This window comes from Propithecus coquereli, unplaced genomic scaffold (assembly GCF_000956105.1).
Source record: "Propithecus coquereli isolate 6110/MARCELLA unplaced genomic scaffold, Pcoq_1.0 Scaffold27, whole genome shotgun sequence".
In the NCBI taxonomy this organism is placed as follows: Eukaryota; Metazoa; Chordata; class Mammalia; order Primates; family Indriidae; genus Propithecus; species Propithecus coquereli.
This window is the reverse complement of record NW_012148285.1, coordinates 11,919,766-11,942,945: the sequence shown is the minus strand read 5'-3', so window position 1 is coordinate 11,942,945 and position 23,180 is coordinate 11,919,766. Positions and strand designations below refer to the sequence as shown.

At 52.7% G+C, this 23,180-nt stretch overlaps 2 protein-coding genes across 2 annotated transcripts in view; one reads left to right on the top strand and one right to left on the bottom strand.

Moving 5' to 3' along the window:
- IQCK (IQ motif containing K) overlaps nucleotides 1-984 on the top strand; it is a 121,409-nt gene extending 120,425 nt beyond the window's left edge. The window contains exon 9 of the mRNA XM_012647548.1: nucleotides 929-984. Within this exon, the coding sequence (XP_012503002.1) occupies nucleotides 929-984 (56 nt within the window). The remainder of the gene's footprint in view (nucleotides 1-928) is intronic.
- A 2,364-nt stretch (nucleotides 985-3,348) lies between these two features.
- Nucleotides 3,349-23,174, bottom strand: GPRC5B (G protein-coupled receptor, class C, group 5, member B). Its single transcript, XM_012647716.1, has 4 exons — nucleotides 23,018-23,174; nucleotides 12,552-13,582; nucleotides 6,238-6,374; nucleotides 3,349-4,906 (listed from the first exon to the last, which is right to left on the bottom strand). The coding sequence occupies exons 2-4, from the start codon at nucleotides 13,579-13,581 to the stop codon at nucleotides 4,862-4,864; spliced, it is 1,212 nt and encodes a 403-aa protein (XP_012503170.1). The 5' UTR covers nucleotide 13,582; nucleotides 23,018-23,174; the 3' UTR covers nucleotides 3,349-4,861.
- Between the last annotated feature and the right edge of the window lie 6 nt (nucleotides 23,175-23,180).

The following is a 23,180-nucleotide window of genomic DNA, read 5'->3' as shown; positions in this document are numbered from 1 at the left end:
CAGGCATTCCTCCCACTTCCATCAGGAAATAACCGCACTGCGTGGGACGGTCAGCGCACACACCTCACCTCTGTGCCGACGTCCAGCCAGTGCACGCCCTTAGGTGCTGGGAGATTAGGACTGGGGGCAGGCTCAGCTGAAACCTCACCCCTACCCAGTAACAACCCCAAACACCCTTTCTACGAGAACAGCGCTCCGCTCAAATAATCAGAGCCTGCGACCTCACTCAAATAACCTTTCAGGCGTTAACATACGGGGCAAGCACTTGGATGCTAGAGGCAAAGATGTATTAAAAAAAAAAAAAGAGGTCTTTCCAGAAGGAAACCCCCCACAGACCCAGGTGACTGGGTTTCCACAGTTACCTAGGGAGGGGCTTTTATATGTAGAGATTAATTTCCCTTAACAAACACTGCCGTGCAGTGTGTCCGGCTGACTTTCCTGTTTGGTAGGAAATCAGTGGTGTCACATTCTCATCCAGACTGTGACACAAGAGAAAAGATTTTCTTTCCTGACGCTGTCATTGACCCCAGCGATACCCTGAGTTTTTCATTTGGGGTGGATGGAGGGGAATAGGGTTTGTATTGACAGACTGGATTGAGTGGAAAGCCTGGAATCTGTCATCGTCTTTAGTAAAACTTCCTTCCTTCAGTCCCCTGACCTGCAGAGCACACTTTTGACCTTTTTCTGAACTGAATTAAGAATGGCCATGAACAGTCCAGGAAGTGGTTTTTGAACCTTCAGGTACTGCCCTTAGAGCACAATGGTCCTGTGTTCTTCCCGGCGGGCCCATGGGGCCAGAGCCAGAGTAGGCCCTCAGTGGGTTTTGGTGCAACGGACCTTGTCCACACATCGGAGTTTCCGGTTTCCAAGTGACAAGTCTGTCTACCTATGTAAACGGATCCTGACTTTCTCTTTCATTTCTTTATAGTGAAATGCAAAATGGAGGATGATGAGGTGCCTGCAGCCAAGATTCCATCACCTTAACCACAGCTGGTATCTTTTCCTGTCCAAGGAAAATGCCCAAATTATGCTTCCTCTACTGTGATTTCTTTAACAACATGACTTGGTACATGTGAAAACGGAACTTTTTCTGCACAAGATAGGATTTGTTGCAAGCATGCTTTAGTGCAAATAGTTTATAAAAGAAAATACCAGTCCTAACTTTCTGCATTATCCCAAAATTTTATTCTTTCATCCAGATGTTTCTTCAGTGCTTCCGGAGCATCCGTCTACATCAACTGCTGTTAAAACGTGCAGTGAACTCTAGTCCCAAGAGATGTTCTAGTGCCCTCGTTACTGGTTTTCCCACTTTTGGCTGCCTTTGCAGAGATCCATATTCTGATTTAAGTCCCAAACCTCTGAATTGGGTTTTAAGCTTACCTGGTGACCGCTCTCTATTTATAAAAAAGACATCATTGCTTGTGTACATTTCCAAAAGAGACCAGACCTTTGACTTTCATTGCAAACCCAACGAGATGACGCATTTAAACCCAGACAACAGTAACAAAGGGTGTTTGTTGTCTAGGCCCAGAGTATTATAGAAAGTTCCCGCTTTTATGGGTAAATTAACTTATTACCCTCATTTGTTGTGTGGTTTGCCATTAACCCGGATTCTCCCATTCAAAATGCCACAGCCTCAGCCTCAGGGCAGATCTGAAAGCCTAACAGCTGTACTGGGTTGTTTCGACAAGCTACCACACGTCTTAAGTAAATAGTAAAGCCTTTATTTTTGTGTTAAGAACAGCATCTTGAAAATAAAACCTATCTGCCCATGCTTTACAACCTCTTAAATTTGTAATATTTATATAGTCATTTATGATACACATTGATTGTCTTGAAATTTCTTTAACGATTTGTTTTTCATAAGTATGCGACAGTCAGCCAGGGGAAGATAGAGGTACATTATAAAACACACATTAATGCATTTAATAAATATATATTATCTATCAAAAATGAGCCTTAGCTCTTCATTAATTAATAAAAAGCACCTGCCGAGAACTCCTGTAAGCTGGTAGAGTCACTGCATCGTTGGATTATAAAAGCCACAATGCTCCCTTCCGTGTGGGGTCCGTCCCAAGGCGTTTAACTCAGCCTTGGCCAACCAAGAACACCAGCCCCAGTTCACGCCTGTTCAATCGGCCCTGACGGCATCTGTGCTAAAAAGAGATCACCGGGCACCCAGCTTCCAACAACCAGATCTTCAACCCTGGAAGCCCTTGAGACGCACAGAACTTCCCAGTTTGTAAATCGTCAGAGCTGACTCCCTCTCTCCCCACCCTCCACCTCCAGTGCAGAAATCCAGCATGGAACGCCAACTTCCTATTAAAAGGGGGGACGAGAGTGGCTGTTATAGTCCCAAAGTGATTTTAATAACAGGACAAGGAATGATTTGTGCTTACAGTGAGGGATTTGGATCACAGATGCTCTCCTTCGCGGTCGTTTTCCCCAAACTAGGCTTGTCTACACAAACAGATCTTAAACAGAGGTGCCACTTAATTTTGTCTTTAAACCTTGCTCCGTGGGGGCAGCCGGCTGCTACAGTCTCTGGGCAAAGGTGCCTCTTGGTACTTTTCAGGTGGAGTCAAAGAACCGTCTTCTCCCTTCTCCCCTCACTCCCGCCTCCGCCCCCATCGTGAAGGCATTCAGCCCACTCTCACCCTTAAAGTCAAAATAAAACAAAACCCAGAAGCGCAAGAATGTATCAGATTTAACGGGAAAAAAAGGTGTCACTGAGGTTCCCCATGGCTCAAAGATGGTTCTGTTTTTATGGTGGGGACACACTGCTTCCGAGGGTAGCCGTCTATGCTGTGCTCACCTTACACGCTTGGGCAAGAAAGAACTTAGAGAGAAAACGATCATGTGAATTGCTCCATCTTGTGAATGGTATCAGAAAGCTCCAAAGGACTCCAGAGAGCGGGGGTGAGCCACCATCTCCTGGCACGAGAACGTGTAACACTGTCGTTTTTCACTGCACTGGACCGAGGTGTTCAGAGATTTCTTTTTTTTCCCCGAAATGCTGGGTCTGCATGCAACTGTCCCCGCCCGAACCCCAGGTCCTAGGTTCCTTCCCTCCCAGCCCTCCCCAGTAGTCCATGTTTCAGTCCACCCAATGATGGTCCTCGAGCAGAGGACTGGAATTGGATTCTCTAGAAGCAAGCGCATGCTCTGGGCAGAGGCAGGGTGGCATTCTGGGGCCATGCTTTGTCTTCCCCATGCATGGTAACACAAGGAAATGCACTAGCTGTCAAGGAAAACTCGCAGGAGGGCCACACAGGGAGGGCCGGATTGGCCTTATTTTCCCCAGTGCTTTGCAAGGATAGGGGGAGGGGGCACAGCAGAGACCAGGGCCTTGAGAAATATCAAAAGGTTTATTAAAACATAACTCAGCTCAGATGTACTGGCTTATGAAGAGGTCAGTTCCCCCCCACCCCCAAACACTAACCTTTTTTCATTTTCTTTAAAGGTTAAAGGCTTATGGGTAGTTTTATAGAAAAAGCAATGTAGTGATTAGAGTGTATGCAAAAGGACCCACCCTCATTTATACATTCCATGCCGTCAGGTTAAAACTCTTTGCTTTGAATCGTTGCTAGCGATTATGCTGGCCAAACAGTGCAGAGAACATGGGGCTTTTCATGGCCGGGATGTTCGAAATGCTAAATAATAAAGGAATGACTGGCTTAGGACAGATGGAAACCATGACAGAAAGAATGGGCTTTGAAAAGAGCCATTTTCATGGAACCCCTGGAAAACCAAGACAGAAATGTCCCACACACCCATCAAAAGCAGCAAAAAACCCTCATGTGATCCGTTCCACCCTGGAACTCTCACCATAATAATGGAAAAGACCCAAGAAGTCACTGCTTGCTAGGAAGCAGGATGTCATCTCTCCACCCTGGAAGCCCTGCCATGTGACATTATGGAGGAAAACCTGCTATGGCGCCTGCCTTCCCACCTGCCCCCTGGAGGGGCTTTCAGCTGGTGGCCCCAGTTGAGCTTTTGAAATGAACATGGGAATAAAATTGGGCAAGGGTGTGGAGCGGGCACCCATAAGTGCAGGAAGAGGGTGAGATGATCTGGCCCCAAACCAGAATATTCTATGGCTCTATAAGGGGAGGTGGTAGGACTTAACTTCTTCACCACAGGTGCTAGAGCAAGAGGCCCATGGAAGGAACAGTGGTTGGTCACCACTTTCTAAAAGTGATGGTCACGTCAACGCCCAGCAAGCCTCTTCTTCTTTGGCACATGCCAGGGTCTTTTCACCACGACTGGCTATAAAGCTCACCCCACGATTCATTTGGGCCTTGCCTTGGAATCCCACCCAAAACCTCCTAACTCTCCTGACCCCCCGTGAAATGTGCAAACCACCAGGCAAGCCGGTGGAAAACTCCCCATTTGTCCTCCTCAACAAAATGGTCATCTCCAAGGGGCCAGCTGGAGTCCAGCATTTGCTGGGGAGGGGCGACAGGGTTGGGGCTCCCCCATATGCAACTCACACCAGCCTGGCCCACCAGCTGTGAACTTGGTTCTCTTCTACCCCCAGAGAATGAAACAGTCTTCCCAGCCACATTTTCGAGTGAGCCTAATACTATTTGCAATTAGCTTTGCTTTAGTTTGCGGGGACTGAGGCTGGTTTGGTATTACGTGTCTGTGTGTGTGGCAGGGGAGGGGAGGGCAGTCGGTGTTAGCTTTTCAGTTCATCAGTGTTCACATTTACACGAAATCCCCTTGGCTAGGATTTCCAAATGTCCTGGCTGTGAGGCGGCCTTGTTCGGCTACTGTTACCGATTTCTCCCTCAAGAAAGACACAGCCAGGGAGTAAAATCGGTAAGAGAGATTCTGATTCTCTGGAACTTAAAGTCTTTCACCAGAGGTGTCTTCCTGTGTGACTTGGCGGAGCAGTTGGGATCTGGAATAACATAAGGATAACACACTAAGAACTCCGAGCTTTTGCAAAGTCAACATTAGAAACCTATTCATTCAACAGCGTGCCATAGTTCAGTTACCTGGCTTTTACCCAGACAGACTGAATAAGAATTCTCAAGAAAAGCAGCAACCACTGTGTGTTATGCTGCTGTGGTTCCTGGGAAGGCCACATCTCTCTCTTTCTGTAATCATCCCCTTCTAATATATATAAGTTTCCCTACCCAGAAACTCATTCTAAGTCCTGGGTGTTTTTACACACATTGGCCTTGAAGGAACCAGGAGGGCTTAAAAGTGAGTGATGGGGCCTTTTCTAACCATATTTATTATAAGACACAGGCTGCATGCTTGTGAGTCGGGCAGGCTTTTCTTGGCACCGACAATAAAAGAGCCCAGTGGATGGCAGGGGGTTTTAAGAATGCAAATCTGTGATTCTATTTATCCCTGAGCCTGTTCCAAATGAATGCAAACCAATGCCTCGCATACCATTCAAAAGGCCAGGAAAACCCAAGTTCCCTCTAGAGATCAAAGGCCATCCCTAAGGTAGATTAAAAAGCAGCTCAGGTTGAGTTATGGAATTGGCATATGATAATAAAGAATGGAAATCCAATTTACACACGTAAACCGGCTCATGCGTCCTTTCTGAAAGAAGCATGTAGCTATGTTTGGAAATTAAATGTGGGAATGAGAGCGCATCTCTGGATTGCTGGAGAAAAAAAATGATGTCATTCCAAGGAGGCAAACATAAGCGATGACGATTCTGCTCAAGGTCTGTTTGGCATCAGATAGTCAACCTGCTTTTGTGTCTGAGGGAGAGAAATGGTAATTGCTTCAATTTCTTAAGACATCTCACAGGGAGTGGGGGCGGACCCGAGGGGTACCAGCTGGGGCACAAAGACAGAAGGGAGACCCAGGGCCTTACACTAGTTGGACGTCAACAAAATCTGTCAGGGGGCTTCATCAATCTAGGCTTTTCCTAAAAGTCGCCTCCCAGGGAGAGGGCTGGGGCACTGTATAATGAAAGCCAAAGAACTCACTGGGTACAAGAGCCCCAACAAATACGGACTCTTTCAAAGGAATCTACAGATGGTTAACTGAGCATAGGTGGATTTTCCGTGCGTGCAGAAGGGGTGGAGAGAGAAAGAAGAAAAACGGAAGCATTGCATGCATCCTGGCTGCAAGGCATGTCGCCTTGAGCTGCTGTCTTTGCAGGCCACAGAAGCAGCCTCCACAGAGCAGCGTGTCCCTGTTGAAGCTGCTCCCCGACACTGTCACGCTCTTAGGCTTCCTGCCAAAACATCACATCTTAATACTTACAGTCCCACCGTTGAGCACAACGGCCATCTCGGTTGGCTGATACACGTTGCTTCTAAATGGAGCGCTCGGTCTTTTTCCCAAGCTGCCGCTGGGTCTTTTTCCCAAGCTGCCGTTGGGAAATCCTGCTGTTCGGAGAGCTGAGGGAGGGAGGGATCGGCAATACAACATTGGCAAAAGAGAGACACAATTTTGTTTTCTTCCCCTGCATCGAGAAAGCGCCAGCGCTCTGGGCACCCCTGCCCTCCCCACCTCAGTCGCTTCTCCCCTTTGTCATAAGAATTCAAAACAAAGTCACAAAGGCGCTTTGTTCTCAGGCTCTCTAGGAGCCTGACTGGTCTCAGTGGGGCTGGGGAGAGGGGTTGCAGCCAGGGTTGAGGCTGCAACCCTCTCCCCAGCCCCGCAGCCCCTGTAGGCCATGGGTGACAAGTGCCTCTGTACCCCTCAGGTCTCCTTGGACAAAAGACCTTCTCACTGGAGAACGCCATTCGTGTAATGTTCAACATCACACCTCTCAAAACTGCTCTTGCTGGATACACAGGGGAGGAGGAGAGCCCTAAGAACACGGACACCAAGTTCTCTTAGTACTTCTCGTCTTCACCAGAAAGTGACCCGGGCAGAGAGCAGGAGGACTCTAACCACATGAGCAGGGCTATTTCTAAACAAGAATCAAAGGGACCCCTGGAGCCAGGCTGGCAAAACATGTCAGCATCTTTTCCCTCTGAAAAGTGGGTAAAACTGGTGTTTCTTATTTGCTGTACTTTTTACAGTATTTAAATTTCCTTTTTTGTAAAGAGAAACCAAATTGATATGAAAAGACAGGGAGGACCCTTCAATGCATATTGCTAAGTGAAAGAAGCCAGATCTGTAAAAGCTACGGTATGATCCCAGCGATATAATATTCTGGAAAAGGCAAAGCTATAGAGACAGGAAAAGATTAGCGGTGACCAGGGGTTGGGCTGGGGGAAGGTAAAAAGGTAGAACTCGGCAGTTTTAGGGCAGTGAGGCTATTCTGTATGACACTCTATGGTGGACACATGTCCTGACACATGTGTCAAAACCCATAGAACTGTACAATACAAAAGAGTGACTTCTAATTAAAATGTGGACTTTACTTAATAATCATGTATCAATGTTGATTCACCAACTGCTACAAATATATGAGTAATGCAAGTTGTTAATAGTAGGAGAGAAACTATGTGTGTGGCAGGGGGGAGGGGGCACATGGGAACTCCCTGTACTTCCTGCTCAATTCTTCCAGAGACTTAAAACCATTCTAAAAAATAGTTCAGTAAAAATGTAAGAGAAAGTACAAGCACTATTAAAAAAAATCAAAACGAAAGTCTTTTCAGTTGTAAGATGGCACCTCCACATTTTTGTTCTCATTGAAAGCACTAATTTTACTTTGCTAAGAAAAGCCTCACTGATAAGTCTTCCCCAAAGGGAGGTACTTTTCTAGCTAGGAAGCAGCAAGAGAGCATGGGTTTTTTACAAATTACTCGAGGCAGCGATTTTTTTATTATTTGCAAATTACTTCAAGAAGCCCAACTAACTAAAACCCTGCCCTGACCTGGGCCAGATCTGAAAGGCAAGCAGGGTTCGCCCAGAGGGGATCCCCATAGGAATGAAAGCTCACAGGTTAAATGCCAGCCTTTTCTTGTGTAGACACTGCCAAGTGAAGCCAGGTTGGCCCTGTCCTCAAAGCCAACTCAGGACCTTCCAGTAGGAAGCCAAAGTTCAGTTTAAATAGCCCCTGGCCCTCATGAGATGTGAGAGCCCAAGGCCTCCAACAGAAGAAAAAACACTTTTCTTTCTTGCTGCTTTGAGAGGTGTACATTTAATGTGCCTTGTTAACGCTTTCCAAGATGTGCTCCAAGGTGCTACAGCCCTCAGTGTATTTTAATCTTTTATCACATACCTCATGCCTTGTTGATACTTATTCATAAGCAGTAGCTGGTGAAGTCGTATATATCTGGGGTCTCACCCAGGGGGAAGGAAATAGTGGGGAGAGGCTGCTGGGGCTTGGCAAACCATAGTGCAGCCTGGAGAACGTCCTCCCCCTCTCATGAGCACCTCAAGGATGGACTCTCAAGGGAAGGGAAAGCGAAAAGCTGGGAGGAGAGTTAAAATGCAAGAGAAACAGGGCCAGCGCGGCTCCTGGGCCCTGGCTACCCTGTGAGACCCAACGATTCAAGAGTCAGGCCACTTATGGCGCCTGGTTCCTTAAAATACAAGCTGGCTGAGGTCAGCACCAAGGACGCCAACAGCTGTTCCCACTGTGGCAAGGGAGCGTGCCCAGACGGTCTCCAGCCAGCAAAGCAAGGGTTTCTAGAACAAAGGCTATCCTAGCCAGGACTCCAACTCAGCCTCTCTGTGTGAGCTTTCTGAGGCCTGCTCTGCCCGACCGCATGTGAATTCTGGTGGCCACACATTTGGCATGATTCGAAAGACGGCTATAAAAAAAACCAGTCTGACAACACCCAAGGTTGCTGAAGAGGTGGGGAAATGGGGCTGCCATGCACTTATCAACGGGCAGGACAGTAAATCAGTCTACCTTTCTGGGGTGCCATCTGACCATACGTACAGTAAGTCTTCACTTAGTGTCATCAATAGGTTCTTGAAAACTGTGACTTTAAGTGAAACAACATACAGTAGGTCCATGAATAATGTTGTTTTGTTATGAAGTTGAGGAGCAAAAAAATTGGCTTCCTTATACGTTGTTTTGCCTCAAGTTGAAATTTCCAAAAACCCATCGACGATGTTCAGTGAGGACTTTGCATATCAAGCTTTAAAGTGCAGATTCTTAAACCCATATCTAGGATTTTTTTTTTTTTTATTTTGCAAGGAGTTAATTGATCAAAAGCCCAAAGAGGAATGCATAGGAATGTTCATTGCGGCATTGTTTATTGTGGAGAGCCAGAGGTGGGCAGAATATTCACCGCTGAAAGTCAGAAAAATAAATTAAGGTGCCTAATGGGAAGCTCTGCATCATTAAAAGGCTATTGTAGCTCCGCAGTTACTGACCTGGAAGGGCCTGCGTAACACCGACTTAAGCAAGCACGCTGAAGAACCCCACTTAGACAGTGGCTTCAACCTGGCTACACCTTAGAATCACTTGGAAAGCCCCCCAAAAATACCTACTCCCAACTCAGACTTAGAGGGAGGGGGTAGGCGCTGGTGATTTTTTTAAGTAGCGCAGGCGATTCTAATGTGCAGCCAGGTTAAGAATCACTCTGTCGCATGGCCATGTGTGCACGTGCGTGGGTGAGAATGCATGTGCACCGAGAGACGTCTGGCAAGACGAGAGCAAACCATTGGCAGCAGTTGCCTTTGGCAATGGGATCTTGAGCAATTTTTATTATTTTTACTGGCTGAACCAGCATGGTTCCTTGCTCATTCTACATGACTATTGTTGCTCCTTTAGCACCAGAAAGGAATAATAAAAGTATTTTTCCTTTGGAAAAGAAAGAGGGGATGGAGAGATACCTTATTTGGCTTTGGCATGTGTCAGAGTGTGAAACCGCTGTGAAGGAGACGGGGGTGTGCCCTCCATCATCTCCCGTGCAAGCACCAATCCTGTCGGTACCACCCTGGCTCCCAGATCCTGTGCATCTCTGGACCTTGTGTGGATATGAAGTACGGGCTGCATTTTTACAGGAAAGGGTGTATGTAATGGGATTCAGAAAACCAACTTCCCCCCTCCCTGCTCTGCTGTGTACTTATGAGCTTGTGCAAGTTGCCTGACATCCCTGGGCCTCAGTTTCCCCCTCTGTAAAATGGGTCTGATAATCCTTATCTTTCCAAACGCACAGAGTTGTCCTAAGACGTCAGTGAGATGAGGGACACTGACGTGATTTAAGAAGAGGAGGGCAATCCCATGGCAGAGTGGCTAAGCCTGTGAGCTCTGGAGCCAGCCCACCTGGGTTCGGACCCTGGCTCTGCCTCTTGGGCAAAGTTGCTTAGCTTCTCTGTGCCTCAGTTTCCTGTCTGCAAAACAGACCTCTTGGAGTTATTGTAGGGATTAAATGAGCCACTAAAATGCTCAGAATGGTACCTGGTCTATGGGAAGCACACAGTAAAGGTTAGTTATCTTTAATTTTAAAGACCATAATACTTGGGTAGTTCTGGCATCTTGGTTTTACTGCAAGGAGATAAAACCATCACATTCGACAGCAATGTTTCTTAACCTTTTGGGGGTCACAGGTAACTTTGAGTATCTGACAAAGTGATAGACCAATTCCCCAGGAAAACATGAATGTACCGAATTAGGTATCCACTCCAGGTTCCGGGGGAGTCTGTGGGTCTCAGATAAAGAGGGAGGAGATGGCAAAGGGGTGGCTCTGCCAGGACCCCAGGAACTGGCCAGACTGTCCCTTAAAGGGCCCTCTGGGCTCAGGGCTGATGTCTATTTCACCCCATCTTCTCCTGGCACCCCAGGAGCCAGCCCCCCAGCTGGGCTGACACCGCCACCCCTGCCAAACCTCTCGACAAAACCCAGGCTGGAACTTTCTGGTAGGAAGAGTGCAGCTCTGACAAAGGCCACATGGGGATTTCCAGCCCTATCCACACTGGCGTCCTGCCTGTGGGTCTGCCGGGTGGGGGAGGGGTGCGAGGAAGCCGGTACATCCAGGTGGCAGGGAGGGATGTGGGAGGGAGGGATGTGGGAGGGAGGGATGTGAGCGGCCGTGCAGGATCTAATGGCTCTATGTGCAGCCTGCGCCCCAGGCCTCGCACTCAGCCCAACGAGCGTCCTGGGTGGATGTCCCTGAAGAGGGAATCGTGACAATCTGGAGTGGGCCACCTCCTAGCGTACATCCCCCAGCAAGTCACTTAACTTCTTGGAGCCTCCATGTATCCATCTATAAGATGGGGATAATCAGGCGGCAGTGAGGACTAATGAGATAACGCAGGTTAAGGACAGGGTAGTGCCTGGCACGTAGTTAGTTAGTGCTCCACGAACGGTGACTATACTGCCCCTGCTACTGTCACTTATTATTGTTGTAGCCCCTGATGCAGCTTCAGGTCACTGAGAAAAGGCAATTTTATTTAATCTCAAGCGCTGGGAACGTGACTCCCTTCAAGTAATAATTCTAAGAGCTACTTCTCAAGCACCGGTAGCGGGGGATTTGGGTGCCTGCGGCACATCCTTTGGGCAGGTCACCTCCGGGTCCCGCTGCAGCAGTGACAGACAGCCCTGGGCACCCAGACAATGTCCATCTCCAGTGCCCACCAAATCTCCGTTTTCATGCCTTGGACCCAGGACTCGTTCAGCCCATTCACGAGTTCTAGGGGCCGTTAATGACAGTGGGAGACGGGTGGGTGGACAGATGCCCTGGCCCCCTGTCCTTCCTGGGCCAGTCCCGAGGCTCATCTTACATGTGTCCTCAGAGCGTTCCCAGGACTGGGCCCCAGTTGCCCATGGCGGTAACCAGCTCACGAATGACCTTGTTTTGGCGTTTCTGCCTTCCCCGTCGCATCCTCCCTGCCCTCTTCCTCGCAGGGACCACCTCCCAAGCACAGCGCCGGCACCCTGCACCCCAGCCTTGTCTCAGACTCTGCTTTCAGGGGAACCCAACTAAGGCGCACACACAACACGCCAGGGGCCACGGAGGCCTCGCACTCGTTGTGTCACTTCTCTCAGCAGCTCTAGGCGGCACATTCTTGTTAGTTCTACTTCACAGATTTCAAAAAAACCGAGGCTCAGAGACGTAATGTAATTTGCTCAAAGCCACACATCTAGGAAGTGGCAGCAGCAGGATTTGAACCTAGATGTCTGCCTCCAGGGCCCAAATTCCTCCACTCTGGTGACTGAGGCAGGGGAGGGCACGGCAGTACTGCCCCTTGTCTCCCGCAGCCATCCAGCAAATTCAAACACTGCCAGGGAGGCCGGGAGTTAACGTTAGTATGTCACAGCAGCTGGGGCAGCGAGCAGCGGGGAGCGGTGGAGAGTGCGGCCAGCAGAAAAGCGGATCCCACCTAAAGGGCAGCTACAACTCCGCGAGGGGCCCAAGGCAGGGCCTTCCAGTACACCCCGGCTCAAGGCGCTTGCAGACAATCGCGGCCAGGTGGAACGCCGGCCCAGGGTTGCCAGGTGCGACTTTGCAAAAGATGCCAGAAACCCGGATTTGTATAACAAATCAGTTGGCAACTGGTAGCAGAAAAAAGTGCTCAACAAAAATCCATCTCTCAGCCCGTTTCAGCACAGGGGCCAATGTTCGTGGACTCTGCTCTGCTAGGACTGCCCTGGGACCAGGACCACCCGTCCCCCCCGCCCCCCGGAGAGAAGCACGAACGGCCCGTGGGGGTCGTCCCTGTACCTGCGTTGTGCTCATCCATCGAGAAGGCCTTGTTCTCCATGTAGGTCCTCGGCAGCTGCACGTCCTCCTCGAAAGCCGTCTCTCGCATCCTGGGCTGCGACGTGTCGAAGTAGTTGGGCGTGTTTTCCTGCAGGGCCGGGAGCAGGGTGCAGTGGATCTCGGGGATGGCGTGGAAGATGACGAAGACCCAGCCGCTGGCCGCCAGCGTGATGGCCAAGGTGGGGTCGTCCCAGGCGTCTCCCTGCTGGAGCTTGACGTTGCCGAAGAGGTACATGGTGGTCCAGGCCACCCAGATGAGCACAGAGAGGAAGGCCGTGATCAGGAGGAAGGCCCCGTTCAGCTTCCACCTCTTGAACTTGCCGCACAGCGTGAAGAGGGCCAGCCCCAGGGTGACCACGAGCAGTACCATGTCGTAGATGAGGGCCATCACGAAGTCCATGGGCTCATAGGCGCAGGCCGGCCTCGTGTCGCGCAGCACGGTCAGCACCAGCCACTCGACGGCGATGATGACCTGCACCAGCATCAGGCACAGCGCCAGGCCCACCAGCTGCCAGCCCGCCGGGCCCGTGCCATGGCGCACCAGCCTCCGCACGCGCCACGCCTGGCTCAGCAGGCAGGAGAAGCAGAGCGCGAAGAGGACGCCCCAGAGGAAGCGGCGAACGGAGCAGATGGTCTCGTCCTCCTGGATGATGAAGGCGAACGTCAGCCCAAAGAGGCCCAGGGTCCCCAGGAGGAAGAGGAAGTGGAGGCCCACAGGGCTCTTCTTCTCCTTGTCCTTGATGAACGGCAGCCGCACCAGGAGGATGAGCGTCAGGAGCAGTGTGATCAGGGCGCCCGCCCCGGCCACTGCCTCCACCACGATGCCCCAGATGGCGTCCAGGTCGCACAGGGACACGTACTGAGGGAGGAGGTCCAGCCCGCAGCCCCGGGACGTGCTAGCGTTTTCAGAGGCCACGGAGGCGATCGCGGAGAGCAGGAGGAAGGCGAGCACCTGGTGAGTTCTCATCTTTCTCTCCGATACCACGAACATTCTAGAAAAGCCAAGGGGGCGGGTAGCGGGGAGAAAGAACGATTCACTGTAAGACTCCCACTCTCCTGGCTTCTTGATGGAGACCTGCCTCATTTTAAACCTGCTAGCCCACATGGCACCCTCGGACACATCGGGAAAAGGTGCCCCCTTGTCCGGGCAGGGGCTTTTTGGCTCCCAGCCGCACCCCTGGCCAGGCGCAGTGAACACCCGTGAACCATCGTCGCTAGTGGCTACAGGACAGAGTGGGAGGGAGACTCACTTTCTCTCTGTACCTTTTTGCATTCTTTGAATTCGAGACTCCATGCCACGTCTGACCGCTTCAAAAATAAGGGAATAAAATGAAACTTTCACTGGCCAAGTGCCGTGCCGGGCAAATGGCGGGCATGGCGGGTTCCAACCTCTCCACGCCAACATTTGCCTACGACTGGCTGCGGGCCAGTCCTCACAATGCCCTGTGAGGCAGGTCCTATTATGACTTCCACATTACAGGTGACAAAACAGGGTCTCCGGGAGGGGACAGCCCTTACCCAAGGTCACACACCCTACTCCCAGAAGTGTCACTGCCTCAAAGGCTCCCAGCATTTCCAACGCAGTATACCCAAAAGTAGCCAAATCGTCCTCAGTTCCACGCTTTGTCTCCCCTCACACATCCCACGCTCCCCCTCCCCAGACCTCTTGAGGGTCCCCCTCTTCCTTCCGCCCCTGGTCCGTCTCTCCCTGGGATGCCTGCAGGACCCTCTCTCTTGCCCCCACGTGAGCTGGACTCCACACAGCAGCCTCGGTGACAGGCTTAACCCAAGTCTCCCCTTGCTCCCTCTGCTTGGACACTCCTCCTCTTCCTCCTTCTCCTACTCCTCCTCCTCCTGCCCCCCCACCCCTGCCGGGCTCGGCGCTGATGCCATCAACTCAGACCTTGGCCAAGGTCACACCGTAGCCCTCTCAACCACAGCCTCTGGTGACTTCTTTCTCAGCTCTAATCGTGTCTGTCATTTTCTGCCTGTTTACTTTGTTTCCTCCTTCCCTCCCTCCTCTCCTCCCTTCCGGACTTTCTCCACCGCACGATGTGGCAGGGCAGGGACACTGTCTCTCTGGTTCATCAGCAGACCAGGCTTTCTCAAGCTCCGCGCGACCGACGCGTGGGCTGGATCATTCTTTGTCGTGGGGGGCTGTCCTGTGCACTGTGGGGTGATTAGCAGCGTCCCGGGGCTCTACCTACTGGGTGCTGGCAGCACAACCCCTCCCCCAACTGTGACAACCCAGAATGTCTCCAGACGCAGCCAGATGTCCCCTGGGGGAGCACAATAGCCTGGATGGGAACCACTGGTGTAGACTTCAGGACTACACACAGTGCCTGGCACAAAGTGGATGTTTAGTAAATACCGAATGAACGAGAAACATGTTCATGGGACGGTCCTCTACCCCACTGCCCCACCAGCTCCGTGCTTTTGAAGAGAGCCTGGCCTTCGAGAAAGCCACAGTCTGCATAGCTGTGCTCAGTGCTCACTTCTGGGCCTCTCGAGCCAGATCCACTGCCTTAGCTGGGCCCCCGTGCGGGGTTGCGTCCAGCCACCCTCCCCGCATGTCCAGAGCGTCCCTGGGGCTTCCTTAAGTAAATGCAGTATCGACCACCTCTCTCCGACAGAGATCCCCTGAGCGTCTCAGATCCTGCCTTGGCTGTGAAGCCTTCGACTGGCATAAATTATTAATGCCGCTGAAGGAGAAGGTACTTGGTGTTGTCGGGCTAATGTCTTTTGGCCACAGATGCGAGGAGACAGGCTTGGGACAGAGCATCTGGCCAGCGATGCTCCTTAAACAAGCATGTCGGCATCCAGCTCAGGCACATGTAGGGGTGAGGATGCGCCCCAGATGTTGACAACCAGCCTGCAGCCCAGCACGGCCCTGCAGCGTCGGTCACTGGAGTGCCACCGCAGCCATCTAGGCTTTGTCCACACGCCGCTTGTGTGTGCTTAATTGTGCGGTTATCTGCTTAACTGACTCACTGAGTCCTTTAAATCAGTCTACTTAAAAGAAAACCAAACACATTAAAGTATTTATCTTTTGACATTTTAAAATTGCTTGTTGATATAACCCACATTGCATACCCACTGGGCACATCCCAACGTACCACCCTTTGGAAAAACATCGTCCTAGACAACTGCCGATCACGAGGTCCTGGAAGCATGCTGGGAGTCAAGATTTAAGAACTGGACGTGTCAGAACAAAATGCCATCGGTCCCTGACAGGTGCAGGGGCCCTGGAGTGGATGTCCTTCAGACATGTCATCAATGGCCAACTCGATTAAGAGACTTCTCAGCAAGTCTCAGCAAGAAACAGCCCAGGCAGCCTCTCTAGGTGGCCTGGCAGCCAATGCCATCTGTCCATCCCCAGGTGGCTGGGAGGATGACAGGTAGGACTGTGCTCCTGGAGTCTTGACCATCACCCCACCTCCAACCCCTCCTCCCAAGTACCCCTAGGCCAGTGGTTCTCAACCAGGAGCAATTTTGTCCCCCCAGGGGACATTTCCCAATGTCCACAGACATTTTTGGTTGTTACAACTGAGGAGTGGGGTGCAAATGGCATCTGGTGGACAGAGACCAGGGATGCTACCAAACAGCCTATGACACACAGGACAAGCCCCCACAACAAAGGATTACCCAGCCCTGAAGGTCAATAGTGCCAAGGCTGAGAAAGCCCAGTTTGAACACTCCCGGACAGAGGCAATGGGGAAGATGCCAGGAAACCAGCCAGGCCCCTCCGCCGCAGGCCTGCCCCCCGGGCCCTGCCCTGGCAAGAACTTGGCCTTCTTTAGCCATCTCCACTCACTCTCCCAGGGGGATCTCCTCTTTCCAGGCCTGGCTGCAAATTGGGACTTTGTTTCTCCAGCTCCTTCCCCACCGTCGTTGGCCCTCCAACCACAGTGGAAACCCACGGGAATGATGCAAACACCGGGATGGTGATCACGCTTCTGCAATGGTGCAGAGTCCTGTGGCCCCGGTCCAGCGTTCCCGCTCCCCCTCTCTGACTTGGGAAATGGACACACTCTTGCTTTCTGCTTTCATCCCTGAGGGTGGAACCACCGCTCTTTCCGGGACAGCTGTTGTTTTGGTGTCCAGCATCCGGTTCTCCCATTTCTGGAAAGAGCTCCCGACTTCCCTTTGGAGAGCTACCTCGAGCCCCAGCTCCCAGCATGGACGTGTGACCCAGGCCTGGCCAGTCGGGGCATTTGTCCTACCCTTTAGCCACAGGGACTGATTCATGGACAGGCACGTGGTCTGAGCCAGACCCATGAGAATGAGCCATCGACTTCCCTTTTTTTTGGATTCAGCCAGTTTGAGCTGGGTTTCTGTCACTTGCCACCAAAGAAGTTCTAATATTCCTGCCACATCTTGTGGCCCCCTTCCAGGAAGTCCTGTCTACCCAACATCGAAGCCTGTAGATGCAACTGACGGCAGCCAGGGACTGCAGCAGGGTCCAGTCGTTTCAATTGGGTCATTATCATTGCTAAGGACGCCCCTGCGGTGACAGCCACCCCACTCACAGGACAATGTCCAGGATGGAGGGAGGTGGTTTTACACACCGCCTCACAGAATGAAGCCAAGGCAAGCTCAATGTCTGGGGGATTCAGAATTGCCCCGCAGGGTTTTCTATTAGCGCCACGGTGACAGCAGCAGTAACTGTTAACTCTCACAGGGCCACCTCTGTTCTAGGCACTCTTGTGCAAGGCACATTTGTTAACACTGAATAATCTGCATAACAACCCGATGAATCAACTACTATTACTATCTCCACTTTACAGGAGATAAAATTGTGTTACAGGGAGGTCAGCGGGCTTGTCCAGGGTCACAGGTCACACTGCTAGAAAGAGGTGGAGCCAGGAGAGGAACAATCGTACTATTGTTTCTACGCTCTTACTACAGCCTGCGGCCCTGGAAGTGTCACTTGGTGAGCGTCTCCAGTCTCCCTAAATTAGGTTCTCCCTGCCCCTGTTAGGCTCTGTGCCCATACTTTTGATTGTTGCTTTTGTAGCATGTGCCACAATTTTCAATTATTTTATTACATTTTTGGTCTGTTCCTCACCCTCCCCCCTCCTGCTCCTGCCCCATGCCTGGCACCCTGTCTGTCTTGCTCCCCAGCAATTCCTCAGTGCCTGGCACATGGGCAGGGCTCACGATCCAGTCGCTGAATTGATAAATAGGGTCTCCAAATCTCATATCACCCCAGAAGGGCAAATGTGTCTCATTCCCATTAATAGAGAAGGAAACTGAAGGTCCGAGAGGTTTAAGTCAAAGTCTGGTCCTTGGGGCCTGGAGTGGTGGCTCACGCCTATAATCCCAGCCCTTTGGGAGGCTGAGGTGGGAGGATCGCTTGAGGCGAGGAGTTCGAGACCAGCCTGAGCAAGAATGAGACCCTTTATCTACAAAAAATAGAAAAATTAGAAGGGCATCGTGGTGTGCCCTGTAGTCCCAGCTTCTTGGGAGGCTGAGGCGGGAGGATCGCCTGAGCCCAGGAGTTGGAGGTTGCAGTGAGCTATGATGATGCCACTGCACTCTAGCCCAGACAAAGGAGCAGAGCGAGACCCTATCTCCAAAAAACAGTCTGGTCCTTGGACTGGCAAGGGCAGTATCACCAGGGAGCTTGTTGGAAATGCAGACTCTTGGGGGTGGGCCCAGCACCTGTGTCTCCACAAGCCCTGCAGGTGTGATGCTTGGGTGCGCCAAGGCCCGAGGAACCAGGACACATACGGCAGGGGACCAGTACCCACAGCCATGGCTCCTTTCACCTCACCACCCCAGCCGAGACCGCGACGCCCATGCACGATCTGCCCCCACTTTCAGGTAAGCACCCATCCTGCTCAATTAGGCACCTGGGGTCTCCCACCCCCAAGAGCCCGGCAGCTCTCCAGGCAGCTCTCCAGGAAGCGAGAGGAACAATAGCAGATTAGAGGTTTCAAGTCAGCCTGGAGGCAGGGCTGACTGGGACGACGGGATGAATATATGGCAACAAACCCGTGGGATGCAGGCGTGCGCGTCTCAAAAGGAGCAATGAATAAATGTGAACGAACGCGCAAGACTCGGCTCACATACTAATTACCCTTGCTGCCAGCCGGCCTCCCAGAAATGTGACTCACTCGGATGCTCTTAAATATACTGCATCTCTCTCTCTCTCTCTCTCTCTCTCCCTCTCACTCACTCACACACACACACACACACACACACACACACACACACACACACGTATGCACTCCGCACAGGGGCCCGAAGCTTCCGGCAGTGGAGGAGCAGCGCACCCCCTTTCTCCACATGCCAGGGCCTGCAGAGGCTGGGAGGACGCAGGTAGGACTCCTTGCCTGGGAAGGACAGGGCCTGCCTCCAGGCCACAGACGGGGCTGATTCTCCCAGCCCTGCTCCCACCTTGGTGTGAAGTTTGGAATCAGACCTCCCAGTTTCAAATCCTGCCCTGGGCCCCTTGCTAGCCACCCTGTGACCCTGGGGAGCCAATTTAACCTTTCTTGCCTCAGTTTTCTCATCTGTGAAATGGGGGTGATAACAGTGCCCACAGCACGGGATTGTGGTAAAGATTAAAATAATTAATAATTGTGGTTTAGGACAGTAGTTAACATAGGGTAAGCACTTCCCATAAAGTGTCCATTAAATAAATAAAAAATAAAGATTGGCAAATGCTCCCTTGTCTAAGGTGGTGAACTCTCTTGGAACTGATTTTTCTAGGAGGGGCCGTTGCGATGGAGGTGGTGCTGTAATTCGGGGGCTCACCCAGGTGTTTTTCCACCGCTGGTTTCCAGCCTCCCCCATCACACACCAAAGAGAACCCTGAGGTGGTGTGAAGGGAAGATCTCTTTGGGGCTGGTCTGCCCTGGGGACCCCCAAACTCTTCTGCTGCCCACAGCAGGTGCTCTAAGTGGGGACCTTGCTGTGAAGGTAGAACTCAGGCCGGAGGACCCAGGGATGCCCTGAAACCAGGCGTCTCTCTTGTGGAGTCAGAGCCGGGACACCCGGAGACTAGACACAGCCATTCTCTCGGGAACCAGCGTCTCCCTCTCCCCATACACCCGTAGGAAAGGAGAAATAAAATGTACAAAACCGTTCTGGAACGCACCATTCCGACTGGCCCTGCCCCAGCCTCCACTCTGAGTCCCTTCCCAGCCCAGCATGTACCCTTCCAGTGCCTGGCAGGTGGCCAGGGGCATCTTAACCCACCTTCTCTAGAGATGGGGGTGTGCGGTGAAACAGGAAGAGAAAGACAAAACAAGCAGAGGTAGGGGGCTGTCCTAGCCCTGGGCATGTTTAGTTGTTCAGTACACAGATAAACACCTGGCACAGAGTTCGCACTCTCATCAGACTCCTCGGAAATGGAGTCAGACAGAACTACGTGGCACTTGGGTGTTACTTAACCTCTCTGAACCTCACTCTCTTCGTCTGTAAAATGGGGATGATGATAGTGCGCCTTCACGAGGCTGGTGTGAAAAGCACATGAAAAGGATTCAGTTTGGTGCCTGACACCGGGGAGGAAACGGGTATGGGTTTGTTAAAAAGACAATCGACATTCCCACTGTCCTGTTGGGACAATGAAGGCTGAGAGGTCAGGCGGCTTTGGCCAGAGGCTTACTGGGATTTACTGGTCAACCCGGGAATAGAACCCATTTCTCCCAGCTCCTGACCCCGAAGCCTTTCCACTGCACTGCTGTTCCGACTCCCCCCGTGTCTGGCAGAGGCCCAGGATGGGGCTGCGGAGCTGGTCTCCCCACGCTCCCCAGTGATACACCTCCGATACACTCCCGTTCCAGCCCACTCCGGTGAGAGCCGCTGGTGCATTTCCTGCTCAGCCAGATTAGACTTGTTACAAGGTTTCCTGACATTAAACTCTTTCCCAGACCCGCAAATCTCACCCTCTGATATCTTTTCCAAGTTAACAGGACCTCATAAGCTTCGTTTCCCAATGCAGACCAGACCACTGTCCTATTTGGGGGCTCTCAAATTAAAAAACCCTCCTAGATTAGCGAACTGGGTTGAAAGGACACAAGCTCCATTATCCACGAATATGAAAAGCAGCTCCAATCCTGTAAATAAAAGCAATCATTTAAATGCAAATTGCACCCTGGCTGCCCGTGGCTCGGTGGAGGGCTCCTCTCTCGGTTGTTATTCTGAGAAGTGACTATCTCGGGACCCCCAGGAGGCTCTGCGAGGAAGTGGACGTGCTTATGGGGCCACAGGCTCTGGGTGGGGTTGGTTACGGCGGATAAGAACTGCTGGAAAGCGGGGAGTGGATTTTAAAACCTGAGCCACTCTTCCAGTTGGCTCACAGGGCTGGCCAGGCTCAAAGCAGGCCCCACAGGCCAGACGGAGCCCCTTGGAGGCTCCCAGCGCCTGGCCCGCCCCATAGGCAGAATGGAAGGGGAGCTGCCCCTCCGTCTCCTTGTCGAGGTCAGGGGAGCTTTCAAAAATCAGATCCTGGGACTTCCCACTCCAAGGGCTCACAGGCCCAAGCAAAATCTTCAACTCCTTTCCATGGCCCAAAAGATTGTGATCTGGCTGGTCCCGCCATCCTCCCACCCCCACCCCCAAATCTGCCCAAAGCTCCAGCTACGGTGGCCTTTGTTCAGTTCCTCTAAGCTCATTCCCACCTCCAAGCCTTTGCACTTGCAGTGCGCTCTGCTCTTCCTGGTTGGGTCTTCCCCCAACATCTCCCAGTGGCGGCCCCTCACCTTGCTCATCACTCCCCAGAACCGCTTTTCCAGGTGCCCTTTCTTTTACATCACTTTGTTTCATTTTCCTGTCAGCTCGGATATTATACCTATTTGCTGTTTACTTGCTTGTTCAGTGTTTGCCCACTCACCTCCCCAGTCCTCTAAGAGTAGAGGCTCGTCCCCATTATACAAGGCAGTGCCCCAGCACCCAGTTCTGTGGCTTGCACACTGATTGAAAAATTAACCAATAAAGATGTGGGGCTTATCTTTCTAACAAAACTGTTTGCTGCCTGTGCCCCAAATGGCGGCTCCTTTCTCCCACCCCCCAACTTCTTCCCTTCCCAACTCAGCTGACCCCTTTTCAGACTCAGAGCGGGGAGCAGATAGGAAGCTGTGTTCACTGCACAGTCTAGATACAAAACTGCCTGGGAGGGCTTCCAACCAACAGATGCCAATTTGCATTCTATTTACATGTCATTTGCATGCAGTTTAACTCAAAGTCTGGATACTCTACAAGCCCCTCTTCTCCACTAAGAAACTTCTGAATTAAGGTTCCTTGGCTGCAGTGCGGGGGTTTCTGTGCCAGATCCCTCCCCCACTTCGCTTGTCTTTGCGGAGTCCCCTGTGCTTCCTGGACTCCGCTCAGGTGCCCCCCAGCCTGGTGCAGTTGGGCAGCCAATGTGGCGCGTGGGCTGGGGCCCCAGGCGGGGACGCCGCTGCCCGCCACACTCCAGGGGCCTTTGTCCGCGCTCCAAGGAGCCGCCCCCTTAGCTAATGGGGGACGAGAAGGGGGGAACTGGCTAGGCCTGGGTGTGACAGAGCAAGGACCGGGGAATGAACCCGCTGCGCTGGGCGACCTCTGGGGCAAGGTCGGTGTACCCCGCCCCAGGGCCAACGTGGGTGCGGGTTCCTGCCGTGCGCTCCCCTTTCCGCCCAGGCAGTAGGAACCCCGGGATGTGTGGGGTCCTGGTCGGGCTGGAAGCCTGTGTCCCCCCAGGAGACGACACAGCACAGGGCTAGTCCTTACCCCCCAGCCTGGCCGCCTCTACCGAGGTCCGAGTGCCCCGTGTCTGGAACAGAAAGGCCACCCTCCCCCGCCATTGTAGGCAGCCGCCCCCTCCTACCCTCCCACTTGTCCCCCAGCCCCAGGTCTCAGCCCTGCGTCTTTCCCTCCTGCAGTGTCCCCTCTCCCCAGCTGGGTAATGCGCAGCCTCGGCTGGCTGGGAGCTTGGCCCCCGGCCCCTGCGGCAGGTGCGGCTGCTCACCCCGAAGTCCGGCCCTTGCGCCCCCGGCTCCGTCTGCCAGGTCCACGGCCAGCCCCCCACCCGTTTGCCACGAGGCCCCAGGACCTGCCTGCGGCTCCTCACACGACGAGTCACCCGGGCATGGCTGGACTCCTTTACGCTGCCAGCTGCGCTTTACCTGTGGTCGCCCCCAGACCCTCCTCCGAGACCTGGATCTCCACCCGGTCCCCGTACGATCTCCCTCCCCCCGGGAAAGGTCCCCAGCCTCTCCCCTCCCCCGCCCCGCCCTCTGCGGCTCCCCTCCCGCCGCACCGTGGTTCCCCTCGCCCTGACCCTACATCTCCCCCAGCAGATTAACTCCCTGGTGGGGGGACTGGGGGGTTTCGAAAAACACAAGAAGCGGACGCCCCAGTCCTCCTAAATCTACGGCGGGAAAAGTTTCCGGGGTCCCCGCAGCGTCCTCCACCGCCTCGGCGCGGCTCGCACTCACCGACCCCCGCGGCCCCGCAGCGCCGACGCTCCCGCTGGCCCTCGGCCCGAGTCACATCGCTGCAGCGCGGCCGCTGCTCCCGCTCCGCGCACGCCCGCCTGCGGGTCCGGCCTCACTGCATCGCCGTCTCCCGCCGCTGCCGCGCGAGGCGCCCCCTGGCCTG

What these genes read in the sequence shown, in the direction of transcription:
- GPRC5B (XM_012647716.1), bottom strand. Translation starts at nt 13,581, where the DNA reads ATGTTCGTGGTATCGGAGAGAAAGATGAGAACTCACCAGGTGCTCGCC. An exon ending in GATGGATGAGCACAACGCAG is followed by an intron (nt 6,375 to 12,551) that starts GTACAGGGACGA and finishes TCCCTCCCTCAG; the next exon opens with CTCTCCGAACAGCAGGATTT. An exon ending in TTGTGCTCAACGGTGGGACT is followed by an intron (nt 4,907 to 6,237) that starts GTAAGTATTAAG and finishes ATGTTATTCCAG; the next exon opens with ATCCCAACTGCTCCGCCAAG.